The following is a 19,026-nucleotide window of genomic DNA, read 5'->3' on the forward strand; positions in this document are numbered from 1 at the left end:
CAGACTCGGTAAAAGGTTCAAGAAGTGGAGTAATTTCAAGGCTTTTGAAAATTATTCTAACACAGTCTCTGAAATCTCTCGTCTGCGGCTTCCTCATGGGCTATGAACCTGCGCTGTCACTTAGAGAGTTCCTATGACCCGAGCTCCAGGATACTGCCGTGTTCGTCTCCTGGACCATGCCAGTGTGCATTATTTCATCTTGAGGATGCAATGCAAGTTCCCATTGAAAGATAATCATTTTTTTTATTTCAGAAATTTGAAAGAATAAACATGAAATGAATTCCAGCAGATTAAATGTGCGGTAGAAATGACAGTCCAAGAGTATTTTCTGAATCTATACCTACAGCCTTTAAGTGCATAAATCTGTATTGTCTTCAAGAACTTGGCCTGATATTTAATTTGGTAAGATATGACTTGCCTAGAAAATTGCCACTTCGAAGGCTCATCAGGATTGGGGAGCAAAGGGCCTTCTGCAGCAGTAAGGACCCCTGGTCATCCCCAGAGTCCCCAGGGTCCCACCCACGCTCCACCCTTTCTTCCCCCATCTCCCCAAGAGACTAGCTCATTTTGCCACCAAATATTGGAAAGAGCCCTCTGTGTGCGCATGTTCACTTTGGCTACTGGGGAGAAAAGTCGACAACCCTCACAGAGCCAGAGGGAAGTGAGGCCCCGCCAGCCTCCGGCTCCCAGAGGCAGTTCTGTTCAGCCCATAACTGAGCCATCAGTGGGGCCAGGGGAGGGGGTCTCTGGGTCCTGGGGTCAGCCCCTCACTGTGGCAGCAAGGCAGAGCTCCCCGGTGAAAGGACCTGGGTCTCTCCCAGGCTGAGAAATGAAATATTCTTCTAAAAAGCAGATTGTCAAAATCTGCTTGGCCCAGTAGATACCTTGGCCCAAGTGCAAAACCATGGGCAGGCAGTGAAGGTCACGGATTCGGTGTTAGGGGCCCAGACTTAATCCGTGTTTGGGGGTGGGTGGGGGTGTGGAGGTGACTCATTGCCTGGGCTGTTTACTTCTCCGAAAAACCAGGCACTGGGCTGAGCCCTGAGGGTCTCCGAAAGAAGGGCACGTTGTTTCACTGGTCGCTCCCAACCTGGAGGGACAGGCAGAGACTTAACTGACCATCTCAGTATTGTGGGTAAGAGCTTGACTCAAGATGGCTAAGCTCAGGGGCATAGGTGAGGGACCCCAGTGGCAGTCAAGGGGGGCTTTCCGCCTCTTGAGAAGTAGTATGTGCAATACCACCCCCACCAGCTGTGCTTTACTGGGAAAACCCCTTATCTAAACCCCATGCCCTCCCTCTAAAGCTAGATCACACCCTCTAGCTCCTACTGGCCACGGGTAGGGACCAGGCACCTAGTAAGTGAGAGCTCCCCACCTGTCGATCCGAGCAACAGTGTTCTCCAGAAGAGGCATTATTTGGTAATATCAGGTGGATGGCATCTATGTATCAAGAGAAGGGAAAGTACTTGTTTCAAGGCACCTTTGAGCACTCCGCCTTCTGTTCCCAACACCTGCCCCCTGTGCAGTTCTGTCTCCCAGGTCGTTGCGGAGATTTGGCAAAGACAGAAAGAAAAAGCCATCTCATTCCCATGGTGGCTCAGAAGCTCTTGTTAGCAAATGCTACTCAATGCCATCCAGCCCCTGGCGATGCATTTTTCCTAAGTAATGTTTCTCCGCAGTGCTGTCTTCCTTTCATGCCGTTTCAGCCTGACAGTCACAGTTTCTAATGGCTTCAGTGTCTCCAGCGCCCTGAAATGGGAGCGTCGTGCTGGGCAGTTTCTCCAATGGCTCACGCGTAAGAGGAAAAGCACAGAGCTGCATGCCTTTGGCGTAGCCCGGCTCAGGTATTGCAGATTGTTTGCAAAATCAACACCCAGCCCAGGAGAGGCGTCAAGACAGAGATCTGTCCCTGAAGATCTCAGAACATCTTGAGAAGCCTTTTTTTTTAATCATCATGAAGGAAGAAGTTTCTATGGTTTTACATTTCACACTTTATGGACAAGGTTTATGAGTCTCTCTGATGAAATGTCAGATTTTACATGAGCAGAGGAGTGAAACGCACCATGAACCGAGATAAATATCTGGGCAGCCAGCAGGTCACAGGGGGTCGCCTGGGGCCAGGGCAGCCATTAAGCTGGTGGCCTCTCAGGAACATCAAAGGCATGTCACTGAAGGCCTCTCCCAAATCAGAGTTTGCGAATTTTTCTGAAAAGTAGAAGACCCTCTCATGCCAACATCTTGCAATAAGGAAAAGATAGATTTAGTTTTGTGCCTCTGATGGTCTTAAATCACCTATAATTCTCCTAGTAACATTCTGAAAATCGAGCACTGAAAACTCACTAACTTAATCCCTAAAGGTATAGACACAAATGTCAAAAGAGAACATTGTCTGCCTTTAAAAAAAAAAAAAAGCTCGTTAAAAAAATCAATGAGACTCCTCAGTGACAAGGGCTGTAACCTTTATACTTCTTTCTAATTCTTTCTCCGGCCAGCTGTCACCTCTGTAAGGCCCAAAGGATGAATTCTGCCTCGAATCCTACGCTCCACTCCTGGTATTTTTATCCTGACCTTTATGGTAACAGAAATAACTAGCTTTGCTGTAGTTTGGGGAGACCATTTATGAAAAGGATGCTTCTGTTTAGGGATTTATAACTCAATATTTTATCCCACAATCAATATTTTTAAATGAGTATTTTCTACCCTTAAAGATCTCTTTGTGCTCAGATTCTTTTCAAATTCTATTTATAAAAGGAGGGCCTAGTCATTCTGAAAATTTTGGAAAATAAATGCATGAGGAGGAAACCAAAAACCCACATCTGACCCACCTAGCAGAGTTCACCCACGGTGGCAGCCCACGAGGGGCGGAGCTGAGTGGGGACACAAAAGACCCTTGTCGGCCCAGGGGTCACCGCTGGCAGCTGGTGACCAGCAGAGCCATGCCACAACCCTGGCTCCCAGACACGGAGCCAGGGGCGGTGATGAAGTCACAGGTCGGCTCAACGGGCAGGACAGGAAGCCACTCACAGATGGGTGTTGAGGCTGCTCTTTGGCAGAAGCTGAGGCTTCCCCACTCGCTGAAGACAGGCGCCACTGCCGTGTGAGATCTCGGAGTGATTTACTGGGAGCGAGGACCAGAAATGCCATCGTCACCCTCTCTGTCATCTTCTTACAGCCTCTACTACTGCCGCTATTAGCACGGTTTGGTAATGGTTGCAATACACTGTAATTTATTTGCAAGCCTATGAGATAGAGCTATTTTCATGGCAGTGTAAACACCTGGCATCGTGGATTGGGTTTGTTTTTGTTTAGAGCATATTGGCGGAGAATGCAGGCTCTGGGGCCGTGGGTGGAGGGAAGGACTGACTCTAAAGAGACACAAAAGAACTTTCGGAGAAGGTACAATAATCTATATGTGTCTGATCTCGTCGACGATGCAGCTAAAACGGTAAATTTTATAGTACATAAATTACGCCTCAGTAAACCTGATCTGAGAAAGAAAACCAAGGAAAGAGTGTCTCGGAATCAGCCTCCCTATCTAGGCTATCCCAGCCCTGTTCCTTAGCAGCTGTGTGACCCTGTGCCAGCCACTTACCCTCTCTGAGCCTCAGTTTCCACTTCCATAAAATGGGAGTAACAGCATACCTACCTCTTCAGGTCATGAGAATTAAATGAGTTTAAAATCAGCCACATTGCATAGATCAGGTCCCCACAAAGAACCTGCTACAAAGCAATGGGGAAAACAGGCTTCGCCAAGCTCTGCCTTTCCCTCTTCCTTCGCAGTCTGCCTGCCGTCGGTTAGGGTGACGGCAGCGCATGGGGCTCCGCAGGTGGCAGACCGGGAGGATCCCACAGGTGGCCAAATGGCCATGAGCAAGGGATGTCAGTGCTCACACCCAGGCCTTTCCGCCTGCTCAGCTTTTCTTCCTCAAGGATGATGCTAAATCAAACATGTATCATCTCACATGGCTACTGTGAGAATCCCAAAAGAGAATATTAGTATCTGTCATTTTTTTCACCAAGTAAGTAGCGTCTACCTGCTCGCTGTTCAGTTACTAATTTCAGTGGAAGCTTCCTGGGCCTCTGACCCTGTTTCATGGGTTTGGTACCAATCACAGCTGGTGTTTTGTTTTGTTTTTTCTAGAAAGAGCAGTCGCAGGAGGGGGGTGGAAGGACGACCAGAGGAAGATGGCAGAAGGAGCCAGGAGCACTTGGTGGCCCCGAGACAGTATGTATGTGTCCAACTCAATCCGCAAACTCTCCGAAGAAACTCCTCCGTCCAGCCTGCTTCCTTGCCTGTCCTTCCCTAGATTCTGCTCAGAAAAAGGCTGTCGGCATAGCAGCCAGATGCTTTCTAGAATGGCAGCTGTGATCAAACGGAAGACAACGGGCTCACGGACAAAGACACACGCCCCCACCTATCATTTCTCACAGCGTATACAGAAGGTAGCAGATGCAAGCCGAGAGAAGAGATTTGCTTTCTCTCTCTATCCCAAGAAGTGATGGCTGACCAGCCAGGTGCCAAGAGAAGAGGAGGAGAGAAAAAACTGTCAATAAAAGACAAATGCAAAGGCAGAACCCAAGATGTGCCAATAAACTACCTTACACTGCCTCTTTAAAGACAAACAATGGTGAGGGAAAACTAGCAGGCATGGCCAGTCTTTTAGCACTAAGTGAAACCTACACTGTCTCGTGGCAAAAATAGCAACCCTGCCTGCCCCCTCTAGAATCCTGTGGTTTGGGGAGGACTTTCATGTTTCAAGGTCCAGAGAAGATGACGTGAGGTCAGAAAATCCACATGTGGTCTCTGCAGATTACGGAAACCGGACACAGAGAAAGACACATCTTGGCTTTGTTTTTGCAGTAACATCGGTACTTTTCCCCCCAACCCTTCCCAAAACAGCTAGTACAGCGCAGTGCTGGCTATAATCAGATGAAGGCAAGGCTGGCCAAAGACGCAGAATGAAAATGCCCCCCAGGGCTAGGAGAATAATGCCCTGCCAGGGGTCGCTACACAGCCAGCCACCCTGGGCATGGAAGGTCACTCACCGTGGCCACGTGGCTCCCCCACGGCTGAGCCAATCGTGATCTACTGAACACAACTCCTTCACCAGGGAACACAAGGGTGAGCAGGGGAAGAACACACACAACCAAAACCACTGTGAAATAACAGAAGCCACATTTAGGGCTGAGCAAACGATGATGCTTCCAGGTTTGGCAAAGACGTTTCCTGTCTTTGCACCAAGACACCAGACTCCGTCTCTGCACATGCAGACAGCGTAACACTTCTACGGCAACGACACTGGGAGGTAGTAGGTACGAGAGCTATTGCAATGTGATAGGGACAAAGCTTAAGACATAGAGAGGTCTCACAACACACCCAAGGACCTAGAGCGGCTGAGTCCGGGGGATGGAGTTCGAATCTGGGCAGACTGACTCAGGGGCCCCCACGCTTGCCACTGGCTTGGAAGAGGGAAGACCTGACTTTGAGGACCCCCTCTGCTACCAACAACAAAAATGTTTATGCCTCGGTCCACAGGGTGGTAGAAGGGGGGGTCTACCCTTCTACCTGGCCCTCCTCATTGTGGAAATCCACATCTCGCAAAATTCTGTGCCTGAGAATGCATGGACGGTTGCAGGGGGAAAACGGGGTGAACACACTTCACGAGACTGTGGGGGACCCTGGTACCGACCGCATGTGCAGGGCTCAGCACCCACTCTGACTCCTGACACCTGACACCAAACCTGCAGACATGTGCCCTGCACTCCAGGACAGTGCGCGTGGCTCTCACTCAGTGACCCTGGGTATGCAGGTCTGTGTTGCACGTGTTTAACCAGGTTCGCGGATGCGTACACTCCTCCTATGGAAGCCAGGCCTCGGTCCTCCTACTCGGTCTGCTTGTGATGGAGAGCAGATGTTGACTCGGCATTTGGGCTACCCAGTGCGCTTCCCCAAGACGGGGGTGATCCGAGGCCTCGAGAGCTACAGACTTTCTTTTTTGGTAATGAAGAAGCAGCCCGGGTTTCCCCGCCCCCCCGCCCAACACTCCACTGAACGAAAATAGCTTCAGGCCAGGGCTGAAGCCCAAGGTTGTGTACTCTTAGAAGAAAGGGCAATGCTTCCTCCTAAATCAGCTGTCAGAGCTCCAGCCAATCAAGATGCAGATTAGAAGTCAAGGGTAACAGCTCCCTGGGTCAGGTGATCAGCCCCTCCCTGTGGAGAGGAACATTCCAGCCATCACCCTGGGAAAACAAAAGGCACGTTGCCACTGCCACTGCCACCAACACTGCCCACCAACTCGGTCCCACCGCTGCGCCTCCTTCAGGACAGATACTCGCTCCACATTTTACCTTCAAATCACTCCAAAACCCAGAACAATATAGTTTGCTAGAAGATAACCCCTGTTGTTGTTTGGTTAAAGGCTCCTTCCTAGGGACAGGGCAGGAGCTCATGCCCCCAAGGTGCCTCCTTTCTGCACACATTGACCTTGGCTCTTCTTATTGTGAGAACTCTTTGCGTTCCAAGCCCAAGTGTTTCTTTAATGGAACAAGCCTAAGACACGTGCCCTCTGTGTCCCTGATGCGCAGACTCAAGGGGAGAAGGTGAGGACAAGTGCAGGACAAAGATCTCAGGACAACACAGGCCACTGAGGTGTTCATCAGAGTGAACAAGCAACACTCCCTAAAGACGTTCGGGGTAGAGATTGGGGGGATTTTCACATGGGGGTTACAGTTCAGCATTTATATGACCTTTAAAAATTATAGATTTCCCAAGTGTTTTTGAATCAGTTGTTGTTACTCCATCCTCACAACAGACCTGCAAGGTCAGCCAGCATCGCTTGGCTTCTGGTTCAAGCATCCCGCTAGGCAGGCTCGCTCTCTATCCATCAATCTCTTTTTCCCACTAAACAGCAATCAGACAGCCCCACCTTCGCCCAGGTGTGCAGGAGAAGCAATGCCACCCTGATGGCCATGAGACTTGTACCTCTGGCTTACAAAGTCCCCACACTTGACTGAATGCTCTGTCCCCATAGTTGTGATATTCTTAACGATGTTTAACACAGAACCCCGTGTTTCTGCTTTTCACTGGCCCCACAGACTGTGTCACTGGCCCCGTCCCCGTGGCCCAGTCTTGGTCTCATTCACACTTCCCAGTTCTGTCTATCTACGGTCTCAGACAAGAGGTCTAACTGCAGAGGTGGACGGCGGAGCGAACCATTTCAGAACTGCTGCTTGTTTGGAGATCTGCTTCATCCTTTGGTTAGCGTCCTGCTTTCTTGTTGTAATACTAAAGGGACTTAAGGACAGGAGCAGGGTCCCCTGAGGGCAACTGCTTGTAGCTCTAAAGTCACATTACGCTGCATTTACATTTCTGTCATGTGCGAATTCAAAATCCTCATCCAAAATTCAACTGTAGGGGAGATCTCGCTGGAATTTCAGCCAAATCTGGTTCTCAGTAAGAACTCAGCAAAAAAAAAACAAAAAAACGATGACTCGGAAATTCACAGCACAGCGCCCAGAAAATGAGACGGATCTGCTGTGAAGACGGGGAAGACCAACTCCAGAGGAAAAAACAACAATGGACCTGCAGGAGGTCTTTGGGAGAAGCACTTGACGAATGGCTACATCTATTTTAAGCAGTTATCTTCAGGAAAGAGGCAAAATAGCCCACATTTCAGAGGTATGGAACACGGCCAGAAATAATATTTCCATCGTGGCGCTGAGTTATCTCCCTATTTTGACAGGACGTATGCTCATGTGAGAACAGAGCTATAAATATCAGAGGAGCCCATGCTCAAACAGAATCCAGAGAGAAGAAAATAGTAATAATAGTTGGGAAGCCACCAGGGGCTCTGAGACATGGGCACAATGGCACTCCATGGTGGACAGATGTGATGCTCCCATCCCACAGGACACAGACTGCAGGTCCACCCACACTCACTCAGACGTTCCTCATTGGAACACAGAACTTTTAAGATGAAACAATAGGCACAATTCCAAAATTCTTATTGACCATCATCATGTCATCTGCTTCCAATGCGCTGAGCAGGATTGTCCTTTAACACTTTCAGAAGAAGATATGAGAAGTCAGTAGACGCCAAACATTCATTGAGAAACATGGGGGAATGTCTGGTGGGCTTAAAGCAGTTGATGTCACTAAGCAGGGGTTAGAAATCAGCCATGGCATCCCAACACACAGGTATCCGTTCAATGATCCTGAAGGCTGCTGAATTATTGTGTGGTTCTAAAATTCATGACTTTTAAGATTAACCCTTTGTTACGTGGCTATTCTTCCATCGAAGTCACACTGCGCCCCACTTTGGTGGTAAGCTTTGGCTCCACGGGGAGGTTTTCCTGACCCCTCCTTCTGCCCCGCCCAGGCCTGCCCAAGAACACTACATGTGCCGCCCGGCACTCGGTCCGTAAGGTGAATAGAGCTGTCTCCTGTGTGGACCCTGGAGTGCAGTTAACGTCACATGATCCTCTCTCCCCTGCTGCCCTTCAAGGTCTGTGCGGGGGAGGGCCACGTGTTCTTCACTCACCAGCACAAACCACAACACAAACTGGTCTCCCCATCAATGCGGGTTCAACCGTATGTGCTGGGGACATGAAAAGGTGTAGGAGTCACAGTCCCTTTCTTTTAAAGTTTCGTAATTTAGGAGGCAGAAAGAAACACAACTGACAGAATAAGCGACTGCCGGTTACACACACAGTACTTTTGACTGCAGAAAAGGCCACCGCTCCCCGAGGAAACATTTTCTAAGGGTTTCCTTTGGGGGTTCAGAACGCTCTTTCTTATGCAAACAGAGCCATGGAAGGTGAGGCAAGGAATGGAGACACCCCTTGTGTAAATGCAAAGTCAGGGCAGCTCTGCCAGGCTGGGCAGAAAGAACTTGCCATAACGCCCTGGTGCCCAGGAGCCACGAGGCCAACATGCACCAGCTTCCCTCTCTGTGATGGGAGGGCCGGGGCAGGAGGTCAGTGTGGACACCTGACCCTCCGAAAATAAGGCAGAAGACCTGGTGGAGGAAAGAATGTCTTTGCCAAGACTTCTGTCGTCATCCTTTTTTTCACCGGAGACCAATAAAAAATCCAGGACAATATTATTTTTAATATATGTCATGTTCAAGTCCTAAATGGAATTGGGACAAGTGAAAAAAATTGGGTTGGGTGGAGGCTATGACCGACAATGAGAAATTTAATAGGGTAGGAAATGTATATGTGAAACCTAGACCGGCTTTTCCTCAGAAGCTCTGTGCTTTTGAACAAGGTTAGCCTTTGGGCACTTACTTTCCCATTTTAAAATGACTGCTTTGAATGAAATGACAACTCTGGCCTCCTTTACTTCCCTGAATTCTAAGTAGGACCATGGAAACGACAGTGTCTCTCTAGGTCAGTGGCCTTTAAACAGGCTGACTGTACCCCAGGGAGGGGCAGGGCCGTGGGACTCAGTTGCACCTGTACCCAGCACAACTCTAGGGGGCATTGTTGGCACAAATCGCAGCGTGATGACACCTCCGGGGTTGTAAGGTGCTTAATTCTGACAATCGTGCATGGTGAAAAGAACTTCAGCATTTCTGTTTACATCTGTTTAGGATTGCAGATCAATAAGAAAAAAAAACTAGGCTTAACCCATAGCTAATATCTGGGTTGATGTGGCCATTGTCACCTGGTGGGTGGGGAAGAGCTGGAGTCCCAGGGTCCCCTGACTCTTGACTTGCTCTCAGAATATCGCCAGGGCTGCACTGTGGTGCCTCGTGCTCCCGTAAGAGGATTCGTAGATTACATGATCTTCCTTTAACTAATCTCGCAGCCGCGGGTAAGTGCCTTTAAAAAATTCCTTTGCAGTCATACGCTACCACATGGATGAACCCTGGAGCTACAGTGCAAAGTTAAAGAAGCCAGTTGCAGAAAGACAACTACCGTGTGATCCCACTGACACCCAGTAACTGGAACACTCACCTTCATACGAATCCAGACAAACAGAATAGTGTGGACCAGGGGATGGTGGGTCATTGGCGGGGGGGGGGGGGGTTAATGGGTGTAGAGTTTCAGTTGTACAAGATGAAAAAGTCCTGGACATCTGTTTCTCAACAACGCAAATAAAATTAACACTCCTGAATTTTACGCCAAAGAATGGGCAAGATGGTACGTACACTTTCCATGTGTTTTTGCCACAATAAAAAGAAACTGCATAGTGCGTTCGCAGAGTGAAAGTAGCACCAATACCAGCGGCAAAGCAATCACAGAAAAATGGAAGCGCCTTTCACTGTGAGATTATCACCAGCACCCCAACAGGAGCCTAAAATCCAGTCGGAGCAGCCTCAAGGAGAGGCGCGGTTACTGAGACCGTGGATGTCCATGCTTCTCTGTGCCCACGCGCACTAACAGTGTGGTTTGCCCCATCGTTCTCTCAAGTTGCTCATATTCACTTTTGTATGTTTCACAACCACACTTCACATATTAGCACAGTAGCACGTATAGTTTTAAAATTAATTAAGGAAAAACTGTGCCTATGCACTCAAAAATGTATCTTTTTAATATTTACTTTTGTATGTTTCATAACCACATTTCCTATATTAGCACATTAACAAGTTGCATCACTTTAAAATGAATTTTTAAAAACATATTGTGTATGCATGCTCAAAATTTTTTCCCGAAAGGGCGCACCACAAAAACCGGTGGAGACAGCCCTCTGAGTGATAGCCAAGGCCCCAGGGGCAGCGAGCCCTTGCCCTGTCCCGGAGCTGTGGGAGGGCTGACGAGGGACTGGGGGACTAGTTCCCAAGAGGCTGATAAGCCTCAGACAGCAGCTCTGAAACCCTGGGCCATGACAGAACGATGACAGCCAACTGTGGAAACATCAAAGGACAGAACAGGCAGGACAGTGACCTCCAGAGGAGAGGGCGGAATCCTGTGGAGGCACCTTGACCTGTTTGGGGAGGAGGTGTCCTAGGGTGTAAAGGCTTGTTTTGCTGGCTGCTGCCCGTCTACAATTCTTTGAAATGAATGAAGAGATGATGAATTTCAAAGGCAATCTCAACACCCTCACCCGTCTTGAACACGGGTAGGTTCTCGAGGACACCAGGGTCTGCCGATGACCCCTCGCCCTGCAGATGTGAAGAGACTGATCCCCTGGATGCTCCGGCATGATTACTCTCAGGCTCACGGGTGGACGGATTCATGGCAGTAGGGATTTCTCTGCGTGTCAAACAAGTGTGAGGAGACGTGAAAGAGAAAAGCTCGGGTACAATGAGTCATTTGTCAGGCTCAAGAAAAAAAGTCCTATTTTTCTAACAGCTCCTAATGAAACAGTGGATATTACTTAATAAGGAAATTATATATGTAAGACTCTTCCAATTTAAAACAAGTATAATTTCTTAATTAGCTTTTAAATATTGGAATTTAGCCACATGGTGAACAGAGAAATCTATTGACTACACAACAGACCTTGGGACAAAGGGAGAGACTGGTTCCTTGTTACCTTTTTTCTTTCTTATTTTGTTAAGGCAAATGCTAATGAGGACTGTCAGCCACTGGGGTCCTCTCTTCAGGTGTCATGTAAAATTAAAATAACTAGTCGCTCGGTTAGAATCTCGGCCAAGGTACAGGTGCGGTGTTACCAGGACTGATGCCAATTCTTCTGTTGTCCACTCCACACCAGGTCCAGACCGTCATACCAGGAAAAGCATAGTCTCAAACCAGTCCCAGTACAAACTCGGCCATCCAATTGTCAGACAATAGTATTTAAAAACTGACACTCAGAGAACACTCCAGATCACTGAGGGAAGCACTGAAGTGTGGATGACCTGGGAGATATTAGTCTTGGTGAATTCCACGATGTCCTCACACGGGGGACAGAAGCCTTGCAGAGACATGGACGGGCCCCTCTTCTCTGGTCTAGTGCCATTACCATATGAAAATTGCCTCATTTGATTAGCTCACACTTTTTTGGCTTCACCCTTAGATGTTCTGCAAGGGAGTTTTCCATTTATGGATGATTACCTTCCTGCTCTACAGTCCTAATTTGTCTCCCTTTTATTTATAAGGTGGCAGTGCAGAGTACAATATAAAATAACAGCATTTAGCAGGAGATTGATTTTCCCACTGGCAATGTTATAAATATGGCCAAGCCTTTCCCTTTCAGAAACAAAATGAGAAGTGATTCAGTGAGATTCTGAAGCATAAATTCAAGGCTATTTGCGAGGCACAAACAATATTCAAGCAGATTGATGCCTGGAATGCGTAACTTATGCTGAATCCGAATCATTTATGCAAAGCCGCCCAGAAACGAAGGCTGGGTTTACAGGTTTGGGCCATTACCAGGCGTGGCAAGCTTGCTCGGCTGACAATACGAAACAGGGACCAATATGGCACATTTCATGTCCATACCCAAGAGGAGCCTGCACCACATTGAATGGAACTTGTTTCTCTGTTCACATTTATACTTCGCTCCGTTCCAATGACTGGGAGAGGAACGGCAGATTCTTCGCCTGGAGGCGGTGGGGAGGTGGAGACAGACCCTGTTCCGCTGCACAGGGGCGTGGGTGCAGGATTCCACGTCCAACCTCCCAGGAGAAGAGTGCAAGTCGGTCTTTCTCTGCATAAGAGTTGTCATATAGTCCTACTTCAAATATAAATTAATTTAAAATATTCAACTAGGCAACTATAATTAAAATATGTGTTTTAATTAACATTAACATCGAGGATTCATGTTTCACTACGAATCGTAGTATTTAAATACGCCATTTGCTTCTGCGCCCCTGCCCTCAGGCACGTGCCCGAGTTTGCAGTTCGGCTGAGGGTGATTCAGCACGAGCAGCCACCTGACAGGAGACCTGCTCAGGTGCCTGCCGATCCCCTCTCGGCACAGCCAAAGCGGTTTCCTATTTCGACACAGCCTGCTGTTTTCCAGTGTCCAAGGGCCTCTCTCACTTGAATCTCTTTTGTTTGAACTTCATAGAACGTATCTGAAATGAAATAATCTCAGTGGGGACAACCCTGAACTACAGGATATTAAAATTCTCCATCCCTCCCTCAGCTCCCCTATGTTTTTACATTTTCCCAAATGTCAAGAGTTCTTTCTGCTGAGATTCTTCCCAGTTTTTCTCATTTCCTTTGCCTGCTGTGAAAGCACTTGTTTTGCATATATATATATATATATATATATATATATATATATATCTCAATGCATCTCTTTCCAATATAGACAGATTTAAATGGGCAAACACAGGTTTCAAACCAGGAGCAAAGAACAAAAGATGGAACATTTCCTGTCCAAACCTAACTGAGCCACAAATCTTCACATTTAAAGGATAGAAAAGAGGGTCTAATCCATTGGTCCTGGTCACTGACAAACCCACACCCCTAAATCCATGTATTTCTCCAGCAATTGAACACCAGCAAGTGCCAAACCAGGACTTGCTGACCATACAAAGTTGTCCTGGTCCTTGGGAAATTCACCGTCCAGGCAGGATAATCCCCATAAATGAAATGCAGCCCATAATACTTGCAATGGACTGGATGTATTTTTCCAAAATCCATATTCTGAAATCCTAACACCCAAAGACAGGAGGTGAGGCTTTTGGCAGCTGAGTCGGCGATGGCAGGGTGACGGGACCCTCAGGAATGGGGTCAGTGTCCTGTTAACGAAGACCCCAAGGGCTGCCTCGCCCCTTCCCCCAAGGAAAGACACAGGGACAAGTCTGTGACCCAAAAGAGAGCCCTCGCCTGACCCTACTTCACACTGATCTTGGACTTCCAACCTCCAGAACTGTGAGCAATAAATTTCTGTTTTTTATAATCACCCAGCTATGGTATTTTGCTATAGCAGCCCAAACAGAATAAGGCAATACTTTAACAGCATGATCCTTAATGCTGTGTTTTATTAAAATATCAGTCAAACATAATATAAACCTGTGCATATGCATCCCTGAAACTCCTTCTTTCCCCTCAGTGGGAAGCCCTTTCCAGAAAGTCGTTCTGAATTAATGAAAAGCCCCAGGCTTGGGCTTGTGATGTTATTCACGCATTCAAAGAGTACAGTGCACCCGGTGGACGAGAAGCAGGATTGCAGATGCACCGTGAACGCCTCCCGCCCAGGAGAGCACCGCCACTAAAGCAGGAGGGCAGAAACCAGAATTTTAAAAAATAACGCAGAGAACGGGCTCATCATGAATTCAAGGCGCTCTCCGTCACTAAAGCCCATGTCTCCTTGTCATCCTGATCGCAGGATTCCATGCAGCCTTTAATAAAATCAGCTGTGACTCATTATCCAACCTTCCCTTCTGAAAAAAATGATAATACATCTCGCACTCTGTCGCTCTTAGAATTCGAAGGAGAAAAACAGTGAGAGTTCCCAGCACCGCCGAGTCCCGTGAGACGTGCAGGAAGGGGAGACCAGCTGCGTGGCGGCCCACCCCGCTCGTCGGCCCCACAAACACGGCTGCACGCATAACTGTAGCCTCTTCCAGGTTAGGAAAAGTTGAACTTCGAACCCAAGTTGGAATTCATGTCTTTCTAGACCTCGTATCTCCGGTTAGAGTAGAGAGAGCATCTCCATTGAGTGACTCAGCAAAACCATGTGGATCATGCCGAATCTTCCCAGACCTTCACCGCTTCCCATGCCCAAATGAGGATAACACAACATGAGAAATTCAATTGTCCTTTGACCTTCCATCGCTAGGCCTTGGGGGCCAGCGGCAAAACCCGCATGTTATGCAGTGACCTCAGAATCTGTGCTCCACTGGCCTGAACTGCACAGCTCCCTGCGAACCTAACCATCCATCCATTAGCTAGTGGTCGGTTCACGGTGACAGCGTCAGGGCACACGACCATGATTGTTCTCCCTGCAGCTCGGTTTCATCTGACTGTGTCTCACCAGCAGGGTGTTCTGATGGCTAATTAGGTAAAGCCCCAAACCTGTGTCACATGGTATTTTGTAACCGATGGCTACTTTGGACAAAAGAAAAACTGTGTCTTTCCTACGCGCCCACCCCAGGGTTTCAGTGGGACTAGCCTTCGTCTGCAGTCTCGGTCCAGCGTGGCATCACCGCTTTCTTCTTTCTGTAGCAATTTGGTATATAAGGCAGTAGTTTCTCATTCTGTGCTAAGGACAGATATGTGGGTCTGAAGATCTGCCCTTAAATGTCCCTGCTGTGATCAAACCACGCCTCTGACAGACAGTCCTGTTCTTGTGGCCAACGTCTGGATGGAAGAAATGGTCATAACCTTGGCACAGAGTTGTAACCTCCCGTCCAAGCCGATGGAAGAGAGGCACCCGAGACGGCAAAACTGAAGGCTTACAAGGATGCTTTCCCCGAAGGGTCTCCACTCTAATTAATAGCTGTCAGCTGATGTATTATGCAACTGGAGCTGCCCTACCCCCACCCCCTCATCAACAGGGCGGCAGTGCGTCATTGTTAAATCAGCTCTCCAAATGTTTCCCTTTGTGCACTAACATTTTGCTGCTGGCTCTTCTAAATAACTTCTTGTGCAAAGCAGCCTAGAAACACACACCTGGCTAAGAAAATGAGGTTCATTGTTGTGGCTCGTGGGACTCTTTTTTTTTTTTTTTTTCAGATAACATTAGGTGGCTACACAAAGGGGACCCTCCCATCCTTCAGGTGCCTGGGAGCCCAGCAGGGAGTAGAGAGGGCCTGGTGTATGAACTTCCACTGGGCACCCAGGGTTTCTGATCGGGCTAACACCCCTAAGCCTGCACTCTGATCCCTGCTGAATTATCCTCCAATTTATTTCTAGACTGCTCCAGGCACATCTGACATACTTTAATACCGAAATGTAAATTAGACACCCCCACAAACCACCTCCGCTCTCTCACATTGCCCTAAATTTGGACTTGACTTTGCTTGTTATACTTGAGCTGCTCTTTTCAATCATATGTCATTCCCCCAAAGAAGCATTGTCACTGGGGATAGAGAAGACACTGTGTGGTAAAGCCACCCAGTGTAAAGCCAGCTTCAGGCTCAGTTTCCCCCACTTTCCGTTGCCTTAAAGGCTGGAGAACCTGGAGGAGCAGAGCCCACCCCCCGGAGCACGTGGCCCTCGGAGGCTCTGTCCACCCAGCCGGGCTCCTGCACTGGCCCAAGGAGGCAGCTGTGCGCTCAGGAACTCCGCACTGGGCACAGAAGCCTGACAGCTGGAGCAGGAACTAACTACTTGCCCACCAGCCGCAAAGAAACCCTGAAGTCAGAGGATGTCTGACAAAACTCCTGGCTCTGACCCTTGCAGTAGTGGGGTACACGAGCCAATAAAGATCATCCGAAACCCATCCCTGCCTGACTTGTTAAAACTAGAAGCCACATGTCATTCGTCCAGCTGAAGAAAAGCTTGAGGAGAAAGGGCCGGGGCGGGGGGAGTTTCCAGTTCTCTGGCCAGAAAGGAGCTTCTGTTCAACTTTATTAAATGTTTTAAGCAGATTAAGGTTTAGTCAAAGGACAAATTCCCCCTCTCCGAGGAGCACACCCCCAGAAACCGGGAGATCAGCCAGAGGGCTGGTCACTCTGAAGGTGGCCAGCGGGCGGGGCTGCCCAGGACAGGAAGGGAGATGGTTACAGGAGGGGGGGAAGGGGCGCATGTGCAGGAGCAGGAAGGGTCCCCTGGGCAGCTGAGGGGGAGACCGTGCATCTTGTGGGATTTTATCAAGATTCCCAGAGCAAAGGCAGAGAATTCTTACAACCGCCTGCCAACTTGTCCCATGGAATGCTGGGGCTGGGCGGCCTTAATGTCGTGTCCAGCAGAAACGAGGTTGGGACCCCAATCATGGGGTGAGGTCTGGGGCATCTGCTGTTGCCCCTGGGGACCTACAGTTAAGTGGGACCCTCGGAGCTGGGGCATTCGAGAGAGCACATGACTGGGAAGGTGGCCAGAAGAGGCGGGTGGCTGAGCCGGTGAGGAGGAGCGCTGGCAGAGGCCCCCCTCTCTGGGATGGTCCCCAGCAGCTGACCTGATCAAGGAAAGGGGGCCCCAGGACCATGCTGGTTTCCAAGCCCTTCTGCCACGCAAACTGTCAGGTCGTGTATAAAAACCTGCTTCACACAGCCATCCCTCTTTGTTGCAAGCAAGGTGAGCTCACACAGACAATGTTCTGGAATCTCCAGAGTCCAGCTGAAAGTCCCCCACCCAGGTGCGTAGGAAATGGAGGCCAGAGTCTCCTTTTCCTGTGTCCACCCCAGGGCCCCCACCTCCTTTTCCTGGGCTCCCACCCTCCCCCTCCTCCTCTTCCTCCTTCCCCAGCACCTGCTGTGCAGAGAATTCCTTATGCACTTCACTTGGACACCAACATCCAAGTAGCAGTTGGCTGCCCAACATTGCAGCCCAAGTTCTGGCTCTGCCACCCCCTGGTGGCTTTGAACTAGTTGACCTTGAACTCCATGCCTCAGTTTTCCCATCTGTCCAGTGAGAATAATGCCAGCACCCACCTGACAGAGTTGGTGGGAGACTCAGATACGGTAGCTGAGATCACCGGGCCAGCGGGAGCCGCTGCCATGGGTGCAGTTGTTGTCGGGAGGGTTCCAGCCCTTCCACCTTCCTCCTCACGCCGCCCCCTCGCTCGAACCCTTGGCTCCATCCCAAACCCCATTCCTAAATTTTATCAGGCTTTGCCCACTCTTTCTCTCTGTCCTCTTTATATCAAAGGTCACCCATCCTAGAGATCAAAGCAGTGAAGACACATTTCAGTTCTGAAGTTGTTAATTTTACTCTAGACTTCCAAAAAAGAACCCCCCCTCTGCAAAAAAAAAAAAAAAAGTGGGAATCAGAGAGTATAAAAGATTTTTTAAAGACCGTATAAAATGATTTTTTAAAATCATTTAAGTGCCAACCAAAAAGAAGTGAAAATGGGGTTAGTTGCAGAGTTAGAGGGAAGGGATGCACAATGCAAATCTGCCCCATTAGAAATAAAGAAAATATGATCTTAAAAAAAATAAAACGAGCCCCATCAGTGTGCCCCACCAAAATGTATTCTGTATAAACACATTCAGAGAAGCGACTGTCAACTTAAAACTGTCACACCTCTTCTGCCAAGTCTCTCCCGTGTTAGATACACGGACAGACAGACACACAGACTGTCCACAGTCCGACCAAGGTGCATTTCCTTCCCTGGTACCCGAGGAACTGCAGACCTCACTGGCACAGCCTGCGTGTCCCCCCGGCCAGGTGGGGACACCCTCTCCCCACTGCTCTTCCCAAGAAGCCGGCTTTCCCCACGTTGTCGCCTGCCTGCTAGCTCTCCGAAAGGTGTTCCCCTACAGCAAACACTCACGGGGAAGTAGCCCAGATCTTCCTGAAACACTCAGACAATCAGCTTTCTCTCCTGAGGGATCAAACCCAAAGCGCTTTCCAAAGTCTCGATTACATCGGAGGCCCAGGACGCACCCCTCTCTCTTTCTAAGGCAAATTTTTAAAGTTGCAGACTGAATCCGTTTCTGCACTTGCCCTGCAAAGCAAGCTATAAATAGTGTTGGTCCTCCAAGCAAATAGTTCCAAGGCTGATGTGTTCTCCTTCATATTTTCTGAGCTGGCTGAGGTCCCTTCTCCTCCCTCCCCGCCCGGGGCTTCCCTCCTGCAGTAGAAATACCACTCACCTCGCTCATGATGCCTCAACTGCAGCTCTGGTCCTGCTGCTCAGCACAGGGGTCTGCTGCTGAGCACTCACTGCTGCTGAGAGGTGGCTATTCCACTGGTCCTGGCTTTTCTCTTAAAAAGGGCTGCCCGGTGGCATCATGCCTCTCGTGAGCCAATGAGATGCATTCACCTGTCTGAAGGCCTGGCAGATATCTGAGAGCGCAAGGGGCCACCTAGTGGAACAAAGAGGGAACACACACCGCGTGGCTGCTCCAGATTCTGTAAGGAAGAGAAGGAAATGACCAAATTTTCTTTAAGAAGTCAAAGTCAGAAGCACAAAGATCGTTACAGGTTTGCCACTGTTCATTAATTCAAGGGGTGTGGAGTTTCAGCACATGAAAGCACACTTGTCGATGTCAGTGGAGAGGTTTGTGTGCCTTATTT

The 19,026-nt window shown here is 48.9% G+C and overlaps 1 protein-coding gene across 1 annotated transcript in view; it reads right to left on the bottom strand.

The window, feature by feature from the left end:
• PCP4 (Purkinje cell protein 4) overlaps window positions 1-18,718 on the bottom strand; it is a 51,258-nt gene extending 32,540 nt beyond the window's left edge. Inside the window, exon 1 of the mRNA XM_037144643.2 lies at window positions 18,603-18,718. Within this exon, the coding sequence (XP_037000538.1) occupies window positions 18,603-18,611 (9 nt within the window). The 5' untranslated portion in view covers window positions 18,612-18,718. The remainder of the gene's footprint in view (window positions 1-18,602) is intronic.
• Window positions 18,719-19,026: the final 308 nt, after the last annotated feature.

Source organism: Artibeus jamaicensis, unplaced genomic scaffold (assembly GCF_021234435.1).
Source record: "Artibeus jamaicensis isolate MK-2021 breed Jamaican fruit bat unplaced genomic scaffold, CSHL_Jam_final scaffold_474, whole genome shotgun sequence".
NCBI classification, from domain to species: domain Eukaryota; kingdom Metazoa; phylum Chordata; class Mammalia; order Chiroptera; family Phyllostomidae; genus Artibeus; species Artibeus jamaicensis.